The following is a 12118-nucleotide window of genomic DNA, read 5'->3' as shown; positions in this document are numbered from 1 at the left end:
ATTATGTTTAGGACCACTGCCTTCCTATGTGAACACCATTCGGGAAGCTCACATAAACACTCTGATATCCATAGAAATTTATGGTACAATACACCAGAGGTTCCCAATCTCCGCCATTACAGTCCACGTTTTAAGGAAGAGCACAGGTGACTTAATTAGTACCTCAGTCAATTTGATTTAACTATCTGGACTCAAGCATATCCTTAAAACCTGGACTGTAATGGCGGAGATTGGGTACCTCTGCAATACACAGTTCTTTGGGCCTGATTCAGAGATGGACGCAAATGCCATCGTGATTGCAATTTCATACGCAGTGACTTGCAAACATCCGCTAGTGACTTAGCTGATGTCTTATGCACTGGGTCGCTTACTTCTGGCATCTCACATTCAGCGCTGACGTACAAAAGTGGGAATCTATTCCTTTTCAGCCAGGATAGGTACCAGGAGTTCATCGCTACATGGTTCGAATACAAAGAATTTACCCAGAAAACAGTCCCGACATGACTATTATTCTATCCTCCAAACAGTGTCTACCTGTCACTCACTTTACAAAGAAATCCATTCTGCCAATGCCTTCGCTAATACATTTCTGTGCGTGCGCAATACGGCTTTGACTAATGCGCAACAGCAACAAAAAAAAAAAACAACGCTTCACTGCAGGTTGGGTATGAAATGCTGACAGTCGGAATCCCGGCGGTCAGAATCCCGACGCCGGGCCAGGGTTAACATACCGACACTTGTTGGTCGGTATGCTAACCCTCCCCCTACCCTACCCCTCCCCTGCCTGAAGCTAACCTCCCCCCTTAGTGTATAACCCTAATCCCCGCTCCCCCAACCCTGCTACTTACCTTTGGAATCCCGGCGGTTGGTATGCTGGCACCAGGATTCTGACCAGCATCAGGATTCCAGCGCCAGGAATGTAAGCATCGGCATCCTGACCGCCAATATGCCGAACTCATCCCTCCACTGCAACTAACATCAACATTGCCTCCATCTGTGTATCAGGCCTTTAGTTCCTTTGCGTAGTAATGATGGAAACATTAATTCTGAGTGTCAAATCAGTTATTGTTAGATATTATTACAACATCTCAGAGGGGCCAAACATACAGCAATATCAGCAAATGGGCTTGTTATTGCATTGTGTCAGGTCATTCCAATCCCACTTACAGGCTCAAATGTGTTCTAAGTGCCAAATGCTTGGATCAGATCCCAAGTTACCAATTTGGAAAGTTATCATGTTGCTCTGGTTGAGAAGAACAATTGCAGAGTGTACAGTGACTTTTACTCCAATTACACCCTACTTATCAATTAATTATACTACATGTTCATATATTATTCCCAACCAAGAAGTGGATCAGTGTTTTCCATTAAGGCATGCAAAAGTACAATCTATGGGCCGAATTCAATTAGCCGCGAAAAGCGGATTGAATTAGCCTCATTCGCCTGTTTTGCCGCAATGTTTTCTCCATGCACGTCCCCGCTTTTCGCTTTATTTAATTGTAAAACACGAGAAACGCAGATAAGCAAATGTTTGACAAAGCGAAACTAGCGAAAAGGACATTTTTATTTTTTTTAAGGAAATCAGTCTGCACCCCATAAAAGCTTCAGTGACCCTGGGAATCAATATAGAATAGTAGTAGTAGCCCTAATAAAAGTATTTAGAGAACTTATTTTGTTGCAAAGGGCTGAAATATTCAGATTTTCATAAGTGCGGAAAAATAATAAGCAATGTTTTTTTCGGTAAAATAAGTACCGAAGTTAAATTTGGGGTACTAGTATATTTTTCTCTAAAATGAAGATTTAAAAATAAAAAAACTCAAAAATACACCTGCTGCAGCCTCATGCAATCCCAAAAACACCTATCCCAACCATATAGCCCCACCCCACCCCCCACCCCCAAAGTACCAGGCCCCCCCACTTTTTTCCAACACTTTTTTTCATTTTTGCCCCAAAACTGACATGTCTTTTTTGGGGTGAATTAAGTTGTTTTTTTTCCATATTAGTCATTAGGGGGTGTCCAAAGGGTTCTGAACCAAGACCCCACATTTGTATCCCAAAATATGGATTTTGCACTTCTTTTCTCCTGCCTTTTGCTGGAGAAATTGTTTCGCCTGTTTTTGCCTTTGGAGTTTTTGCCTAGGTGAAAACACCGGGGAATTGAACATGGAGATACTTTGAAAACAGGAAAAAAGTGCAAATCAGATAAAACTTTTCTCCAAGTGGCACTTTTTGCGGCTAATTGAAAACTGTCCTATATGTGTTATTTGATTAAATAGGTTAGTTATATATGATTAAGACTTACAGTATTAGTGTTTCTGCTAGGCTATTTTAGCGGGGCACCACGCCCTGCCTGATTTTAAAGGGTCAAAATGCACCCTGACCTTATAACAGCTCCCCGCTAAAGCAGCATGTCCTGTGCCGTTCCCAAGGAGGGAAAAGTTGTGGTTTTCCATCAGTGCCAGGTGAATAGATCTATTCACAGTGAGGGGAGAGCATGGGGGAGGCCCAGCACCTCCGTAAGTGCTGGGCACACCCCCGAGAGTGACAAATTGAAGACATGCCACAAGAATTCTTTACATGTAATCTTTAGAAGCATGAATACAGGAATCTGTAAATTTGGACTTCATAAAACAATAATAAACAAGAGACAGGGCTAAATGTACTCATAACGTGAATACGCACATCTTTTGGACTAGCAAATTACAATCTAGAACAATCCAGTAAAAAGTCATTGTGTTTTAATTGAACAGGCTGGCAATCTGATCAATTGATGACTGAAAACTGTCTGTAGTTAATAGAACGGCAGACTACATGCCGCCGGTCTACATCCCGACAACCAAAGCCCAACGGGGGACTTAAGATACGCGTCAAAATACCGACGTCAGAATACAGAAGGACGCCGGACCGATCGTGGAAAGTCAGGCCGTTTTAGCACTTAGTTGCAGGGGGAAGGGGGTTAGAATTAGGGCACTCCCGGAGGGACTTGGGAAAGGCACCCCCCTCCGGGGAGGGTTAGGCACCCCCGAAGGAAGGCTATGGTTAGGCACCCCCCGGGAAGGGTTAGGTTTAGGGTGCGGACAGGAGATTTTAGGGATAGGCACTAGGGGGGGGACGCGTTAGGCACAGAGTACTTACCTACCCTGTCGGGATCTTGTTAGTACTGTGTGAAGATGCTTAAGGTCATTAGGAGAGCAAATGTTATTAAAGAATAAAAGCAGTTGTGTAAACGCCATAATGTAATTACAGCAACTTTAGTGAAGACCTTTATTGTGGGAACAGATCTCCCTGAGCTCTATGGAACAGGCATTATTAAATACATATAAAAATTATCCCAAAGCTACAAAAACACCACACAGCACTACTTATACCCCTTTAACATCGACTTAAAAATCCCGTGAACGCGCATCAACCCGGGATTTTTGTCAGTGTAAACAAATCAACCCAGGTCCAGTTACCCGGCCCGGCTATACTGCAGGGTTGAGCACGGGTCATTCCCGTGTCACCCTGAAGTGTACATGGCCGCCCGATTTGGCCGGCTTCAGTGGCACTTGGACATGACATCTCCAAGCGTCCACTGCTGGGCTGACCAGAACGGAGCAGCACACCCCACCCGCCCTCTGGACCGATGTGGAGTAAGGTAAGGGGGTCGCAGAGGGGGAGGGAGGGTAAGAAGCGCTGCTCATCTGCGCCGGAGGCCAGGGTCGGTGTCGGCTCGGGAGCTGCAGTGTAAAAGGGGGTCTGTACCAGATCTGATCCAGGTTGGAAACGTGTTCCAAATCCCGGGTCTGACCCGGGACTTTCGTGTAAAAGGGGTAATTAGACAAGTAAACCCACTAATAAATAAGCAGTCAATGTAAAGGGAGTACATCAGACAGGATAATGGGCTTCTGTTCTCCCAGCAGTGACTGTTGGATGGATGAGGACAGAAGCCCCATGTCACATTAGTAAGAAGTATAAGCACTGGGGAAAGCTGTGAGTGACTGGAGTCCTCCTCCCACCATGCAGTGTACCAAGGTGAGACAGGGCTGCACATCACATGCTCATACGTGTAACCTGAAAGCCAGCGCCCCCAGCTGGGTAACGTGACCCCTCCGCTGTTAGCATCCACTACCCTTGCTAATAAAAGAGGTAGAAGAGCCGCAGCCGGGGAGAGTCGCGGGTAGACCGGCTGCCAGTGCCCGGTATGAGCGTAGAGCTGCCATGCCATGACCACGGGCACACCGTTCCCGATTCCCTCCGCTGCCCCGCCCATTATTACCTGCACTCATTGCCCCTATCACTCACCCTCCGCCAGATCGCTGAATGCGATGACTCTCTCTCCGGAAGAAGCTGCAGCACCGAGCCCAGCAGATCCCCATGGCATACTGGCCCAGGCGCGCACACGGCAGCCCAGGGGACGCGCATAGGCGCGCTCACCTATGCTTGAAGTAGCCGGTGTGCGCGCCGCTGCCGACCGGCATTCTAGTCTGACACCTCTTGTGACTGTCACATGACGTCAGCGCTCGCCTCCTAGAGGCCCAACTGTTGCTAGCCACACAAGGCGGACATGGGCAGAGCTCAGGCGCAGCGGCCATATTTCTGGAGTACATAATTACCTGTAAACTAGGGATGGCCATCGATGTCAAAGTAGCAATTAACCATCGATGGCTAGAAACTTCAATATATTACTATCGATGGTATAACCATCGAAATGTCATTCCTGTTTTTTCAATGACTGGCTTGTGGACCAATCAGAACATGTAGGCGGGGCTTTGCGGGTGCCGGGGGCGGAGCTTTTCTCCGAGTCCCAGCACCTTGGGAAAAAAAAACATTCGGTTATGGAGCGTACACACTAGACGATATGCTCCCTGAGCGATATCGTCTAGTGTGTCCCCGGCAGGGTGTGCTCAATGTCATCATTCATGACATTGAGCACACCCGCTGAACGATATCATTAACGATATCGTTCAGCGCCGGGCTCTCCCCCATTCCATAACATGCAGCAACCTGACAACATCGTCAGGTTGGCCTGCATGCTAACCCGATGAACGATGATGTCGAACGACCCGCGGGAACGCGCGTCGTCGTTATCGTTCATCGTTTTTGTGTTAAAAATGGACGATAAAGTGGACGACTGAACGATAATGATATCGTTATCGTTCAGCCGTCCACTTTAATCGCTCAGTGTGTATGCACCATTATGCTTATGGTGCATACACACAGGACGAACGATAACGATATTGTTGTACGATCTTCTGGGTGTGCTGGCTGTTCAATATCGAACATCCAGTACACCATGATGTGCCCACCAACAATGGCCAACGACCAGAGGCGGATTTAGAACTCATGGGGCCCTAAGCAAGATATCAGTTTGGGGCCCTATTCCCTCAACAGCATGCAATTTTACACACACACTGCCCCATAGCCGCACACACACACTACCCCATAGCCGCACACACACACACATTGCCCCATAGCCCACACCTCCCAACATGACCCTCTCCAGGAGGGACACAATGTTCTGGTCCTGGACTTCCCTGGTAAGAGGTGGGATTGCAGCGCAGTCCAAAATTCAAATAGGGGAGCCACACCAACTGTCATTTCACACACTGCCAAACATCATTGGCTGGGACTCACTGGCAGTTGGTGTGACTCCCCTATTTGAATTTTGGACTGTACTGCAGCCCCACCTCTGGAGCCTCCACCAATCATAAATTACCAGGGAAGTCCAGGACCAGAGCATTGTGTCCCTCCTGGAGAGGGTCATGTTGGGAGGTATGCCATCACCGCACACACACACACTGCCCCCATAGCCGCACACACACACACACTGCCCCCATATCCGCACAGTGCCCCCATAGCCGCACACACACATTGCCCCCATAGCCGCACACACACTGCTCTTATAACCGCACACACACTGCCCCCATAGCCGCACACACACAGGACCTCATTCAGAGTCGGTCATTGCGGCCGCACGGTCGTAGGGGAAAGGGGCCGGTTATGCATATTAAGCGATCACAAGTTGTGGTCCTAAGATGAGATTGTTAGCTGAACGACCGAGGGTAAGAAGCGGCCGTAAGACTAAATAACGCCCCCTTCTCGTTCACCACACACGTCATCTCCTGGGATATAAGGATTAATCGCAAGCATCGGGAACCATCGGAACTGGTCGTAGAGCTTAAGGTTGACCATACCCTCTCTTAAGCTCTACGATCAGGTCAGAGGGCCTGATTCAGAGCCGCTCGTAAGCGTTTGCTCCGAGCGATGTTCGCACATCTGCGCATGCGTATGGGTCGTAATGCGCATGCGCCAACCAGTCAGTGCGGTCGGAAATCGTGTGCTCACAAAATAGCGAGTGCCTGCTAATTTGAGTGACAGGATGAGGCGTTTGTGGGTGGTAACAGGGGAAGGTGCTTGAAAACGGGGAGTGGAGATCAGAACGCAGGCGTGCCAAACGGTCAAAACGGGCGTTTTAAGGGTGTGCATAATTAACAAAGCAGCGTCATCGACCACGTCACTTGGTTGTCTTTTAGCCTGAACTGCTCGCATGATTGCGGTAGGAAAATGCTACCACAAGAATAGCGAGCAGTTCATACGCCTTTCGATGTACTCGATTAATCAAATAAATAGTGGAGATGACGTTTGATGCGAACGGCCAAGGGGCGTCTTTACAAAATAGCGAGCGCATGTTTCGGACACTCGCTCAGACATAGAGGCGTCAACAGACCACAAAGAGCGAGCGCTCAATTTAAATAGCCAGCCCCTTTTTCTGAACGAGTGAGCACAAATAGCGTCCGGCTCTGAATGAGGTCCAGTTTACAAAACACTGCTGTTCGCATAATTAGGCACGCCTGCGTTTGGATCTCCACACTCCCGTTTTCAAGCACCTTCCCCTGTTACCACCCACAAACGCCTCATTCTGTCACTCAAACTACCGACCTGGCTGTGTTCAAGGAGAGAGAAATTTCTGATCGTAACCGCTAGTTTGCGTACGCGCATTGCGAACTTTACGCATGCGCAGTTTAGCGAACATTGGTGGCGTACAACCGTGCGGCTGCAACGACCGACTCACTGCCCCCATAGCCGCACACACACACACACTGCTCTCATAGACGTACACACACACTGCCCCATAGCCACACACACACACTGCCCCATAGCCGCACACACATACTGCTCTTATAGCCTCACACTCACACTGCTCCCATAGCTGCACACACACACTGCCCCCATAGCCGCACACACACATTTCTCTCACAGCCGCACACACACTGACCCCATAGCCGCACACACACACTGCCCCCATAGCCGCACACACACACTGCCCCATAGCCTCACACACACACTGCCCCCATAGCCGCACACACACACTGCCCCATAGCCGCACACACACACACTGCTCCATAGCCGCACACACACACACTACCCTCATAGCCGCACACACACACTGCCCCCATAGCCGCACACACACACTGCCCCATAGCCGCACACACACACACTACTCTCATAGCCGCACACACACCCACTCCCCTCATAGCTGCACACACACACTGCCCTCATAGCCGCACACACACAAACACACACTGCCCTCATAGCCACACACACACACACTGGACCTGATCAGGGACGGACGCTCTGAAAGAGCGCTCGCTCTGAATCAGGGCGTTTTTTGTCTTTTTTTCGGAGCAGCCTCCTGGATGCTCGCATAGCTGTGGGTGTCCACCCACAGCTATAGGGAGCGGCCAGTAAGATGGTCGCGATGGTCAAGACCATCGCGACCATCGGGCTTGCGACGAGACCCTTGTGGTAGGGTCTCGTGGCCGCAAGCCCCAGAGAGCTTCTGGCTCAAACAGAGCCGAAAGCTCTCCCACTGACATTACTTGTGATGTCAGTGGGGCCGCCCCCAGTTGCGACCATCATCCTGGCCGCTCGCATTAGCTGTGGGTGGCAACCCACAGCAATGCGAGCGGCCAGGAGGCCGTTCTAAAAAAAAAAAGACCGGCCCTGATTCAGAGCGAGTACTCTGTCAGAGCGTCCGGCTCTGAATCAGGGCCTCTCTTCACTTCACCATTGGCCAAACTCGAGTAACTTTTCCCTAGTGAAGATATGTTTCGGGAATTTACCAAGATGAGAGTTTAAAAACTCTCATGAGAAGGGACAAAACTCCTGTCCACATTCATGAAATCAATTCTCCTGCCTGTGAGCTGCGAGTTCAGCAGAAACATACACAGATCAGTGTGATCCATGTACTGTATGTTTCTGCCTGTAAATAGTAAATGAGTGGTTAATTTAAAAAAAAAAAAAAAATGACATAGGGCCCCCCTCCCCAAAAGCATAACCAGACCCACACTGCTCAGCCAGTCCTGGTTCCTAAAAATACAGGGAAAAAAATGAATAGTGTTCCCTCGTATTTTAGGAACCAGCACCTGGCTGCAGGGCCAGTCTTGGTTTTAAATATAGGGGGGAAAAATGTGTAGGGGTCCTCCTATATTTAAAACCAGCACCGGACCCAAACCGAGTGGGGTGTAATGCCACGGCCAGGAGACCCTATCACCGAGTCTCCCTGGCCAAAGCAATAACACCCCAAGCCCGGTCAGCCCAAGCCGGGGATCTCAAGGGAGGTGGGGCTCTTCCCCGCAACCCTGGGCTGTGGGCACAGGGGTAATAATGTGGGAAATAGTTCTAAACTGTTGTATTTTACAGGGAACTACAGGTCTCTCTTTGGCACTTGTGGAACTACAAGTGCCAGCAGGCGGCCGGCACCCATACCCGCAAAGTAAAATAAATATTTAAATAACCACAACATTCACACACCATGTATAGTACAACTTTATTACATACCTACCTCACTCACATTCTTACTTGCTGCCAGCTGGTCTGTCCCCTTGTCCATGTAAAATCAACTGGGAGTACCGAAAAAGAAAAAAAAACACACTCATCTCCTTCCTGGCACCGGTCTCCGTAGCATCCCCTGGTCTTGGCAAATAAACAAACTGCAACCCGGACCAGACACTTACTGTCAGGAGCCAGAGCCAATCTACAGATTTGCTTCAACATCAGAAAACTCACTGTCACCTAAACTCACTTCTTAGTAAATTTGTGAGTTTCAGGAGTCTCAAATCACTCGAGTTTCGACGATGCTAATTGAGTTTAAAAAAAAGTGTGATCAGACTCGAATCTTAGTACATTTACCCCCTAGTGTTTTAGGACGGTATACAATCGGGAAACCGGCTGCCTTAATATCGACAGCCGGCTTCCCGACTGTCATATCCCGGCGAGGGTGAAATGCCGGGCGTCTATATCTAGACGCCTGTCATTTCCCCGACGCTGGGAGACAGACGCCCGGCATCCCGATCGAAGGGATGCCGGGCGCCGTGAGCAGACAGCCGCGGGGGGGGGAGGGTTAGGTTTAGGGCACCCGGGTGGGACTTAGGGTCAGGCACCCCCCCGGGAGGGTTAGGGTTAGGCTAGGGGGAGGGTTAGGGTTAGGCACCACCGGGGAGGACTTAGGGTTAGGCCCCCCTGGGGGACTTAGGGTCAGGCACCCCACCGGGAGGGTTAGGGTTAGGCTAGGGGGAGGGTTAGGGTTAGGCACCACCGGGGAGGACTTAGGGTTAGGCCCCCCCTGGGGGACTTAGGTTTAGGCAGCGGGGAAGGGGGGGTTAGGGTTAGGCACTTAGAGGGGGGGTTAGGGTTAGGCACTTGGGGAAGGTTAGGGTTAGGCACCCCTAAGGAGGGTTAGGGGGTTAGGTTAGTTTATACTTACCTTAGCGACGATCAGGATTTCCAGCGCTGTCGGGCTTCCACTGCCAGGAACTCTGCTTTTGTCGGCCAGGCGCTGCCGGGAATCGAACCAGCTGGCTGTATTTCATACCGATTCCTTTAGGACAGGGTACTTAACTCCTGTCAAGTGTCACCAACTGGTCATGTTTTGTGGATTTCTTTCATCATGCAGAGGTGAGTTAAACCTGCTTCCACAGACAGAAATCCTGAAAACATGACCCTATTGGGAAAATGTGAGGTTGGGAATTTCTGTTTTCAGGAGGTATCAGTGCGAACACTGACATATTGTAACTACCAGGCCCTGCGACTGTCCTCTGCGTAGTCTGTGCTCAGCATGGAGAGTAATGATATGAAAGGATACTATTCGCCTCACATTTCTTACTGTGCCACTGTGAGGTTTTCTTTATTCTAATCAACGTGTTGTGAGTTTTGGGGGCCTATTTATCAATGGTTATAGAGAGGTTCTGTAAACTATCATTTCATTTTTATTGCCAAATTCTTAAAATCCTCTGGCCAGTACAATGGCTCCAATAATGTCCCAACCAAGGGCGGTACCCAATTAGCCCCAAAGTGTGGCCTGACGCTGGCACTTATCAGGGATTTTTTTTCGGGACCTAATGTATCCTGAAACTCTGATAATGTATGGGAGCAAATAACAATAGAGATTTGCTCCCAGAGATTGGAAAACGGACCAGATTTTGCTTCCCACCAGACTGATTGGACAGCTATATCTATAGGTGTGTACATAGCCTTAGTGAGTCATAATACTGTCTGCTTACAGATCTCTAGATTTTGAACAAATTACGCATGCGTTGGGGACTACATAGGCAACTTAGGGTAACTATCGGTAATTCAGAGTCATACGAAACTCCGTCACATCCCCATTTCCAACTGAATTGCTGTTACTGAGCAGCACCGGGGCCTTCACAAGTAAGTGCTGTAGGATAAGTGTTCAGTGGGTGCGCTGACAGAATTGCAGGCTATTCAGGTGAAAGGATACATCTCCTGCGCCAAGAATAGTGCTAGTGTATATATATATGATGATGATGATGATGATGATGATAACTGCTTTTGCCAGCAGATGATCGGGAGGCGGTATGGTCACAAGGATGCAGGCAACTCTGAATTCATATGGAAATTCACATATATTTCTGTATATGTAAAGTGGCCAGAATAGCTACCGCTTTACTTTCAGCCCTTAATCAGACCCTTAATGTTTATAAATAGATTTAAATGTAGTAGAAAATAACTTTTTTATAGACACATTTTATATCATTTTATCGTGTTTCTTACCTGTAGTCCAATCATACCGCTGGCTCCAACAGTCCTGCGCTGCTCTCCTCTATGTTACTACTGCTGTCTATTTCATGGGAAAGACAATAATGACCAAATGGTTCTTACCACCTGTCAAATTCTTTGTTCTATTTATTTGTTCCCACATACAGGGCTGGCAACAGAAATCTCGGGGCCCGGTACACTGATGTCTCTGGGGGCCCCAGCTTCTCACCGGGATTGGTATGATTTACCGCCCGACGCCGGAAGACCGGCACCAGTGAAGATCCCGACTGCGCTAAAGGTAAGTACGAACTAACCTTACCCCCCCTAACCCTAACCATCCTTTAGGGGTGCCTAACCCTAACCTCCCTCCCTAGTGCCTAACCCCCTCTAAGTGCCTAAACCTAACCCCCTTCCCCGTTGCCTAACCCTAACCTCCCCCCAGGGGTGCCTAACCCTAACCACCCTTCCCCTAGCCTAACCCTCCCGTGGGGGGTGCCTGACCCTAAGTCCCCTCCGGGAGCCCCTAACCTAACCCCTCCCCCCCGCCGCTGTCGACGCCTGGCTTACCTTTGATCGGGATGGCAGGCATCAGGCTCCCGGCGTAGGTAAAATTACAGGCGTCCGGATTTTGACGCCAGTCATTAGGCCCTTGCCAGGAATAGACAATCAGGATGCCCACGGTCGGCATTTAGACCATCGGCATCCCGACTGCATACCCTTCTCACCATCACAATCCCGCACATTTCTCCCCTGCATGTGTGATATGTGAAGCATGAGAATGTTAACTGAAAGATATACCAGCCTTTACATAAAGTAAAAATTAGGGATGAGCGGGTTCGGATTTCTGAAATCCGAACCCCCCCGAGATCCGAGTCATATCCGAGTCAGACTCGACTTTTCCCGCCTGACTCGGATCTGAAATCGAGGCAAACCGTCATCATCCCGCCTTCCGGATCTCGCGGGTTTTGGATTCTATAAAAGGTCCCCGTGTCGGCGCCATTTCTCACTCCGGCTGTGGACAGTGCAGAGGGAGGGTGGGAGCTAGGGCTGGCTGGGCTGTGTTGTGCTGCTGTTG

General features: G+C 49.3%; 1 protein-coding gene across 1 annotated transcript in view; it reads right to left on the bottom strand.

The window, feature by feature from the left end:
- Nucleotides 1-4475, bottom strand: part of AP1AR (adaptor related protein complex 1 associated regulatory protein) — a 54177-nt gene extending 49702 nt beyond the window's left edge. The window contains exon 1 of the mRNA XM_088456440.1: nucleotides 4285-4475. Coding sequence (XP_088312566.1) covers nucleotides 4285-4358 — 74 coding nt within the window. The 5' untranslated portion in view covers nucleotides 4359-4475. The remainder of the gene's footprint in view (nucleotides 1-4284) is intronic.
- Between the last annotated feature and the right edge of the window lie 7643 nt (nucleotides 4476-12118).

This window comes from Taudactylus pleione, unplaced genomic scaffold (assembly GCF_031769625.1).
Source record: "Taudactylus pleione unplaced genomic scaffold, aTauple2 ptg000703l, whole genome shotgun sequence".
Lineage (NCBI taxonomy): Eukaryota > Metazoa > Chordata > Amphibia > Anura > Myobatrachidae > Taudactylus > Taudactylus pleione.
This window is presented reverse-complemented; position numbering and strand designations above follow the sequence as displayed.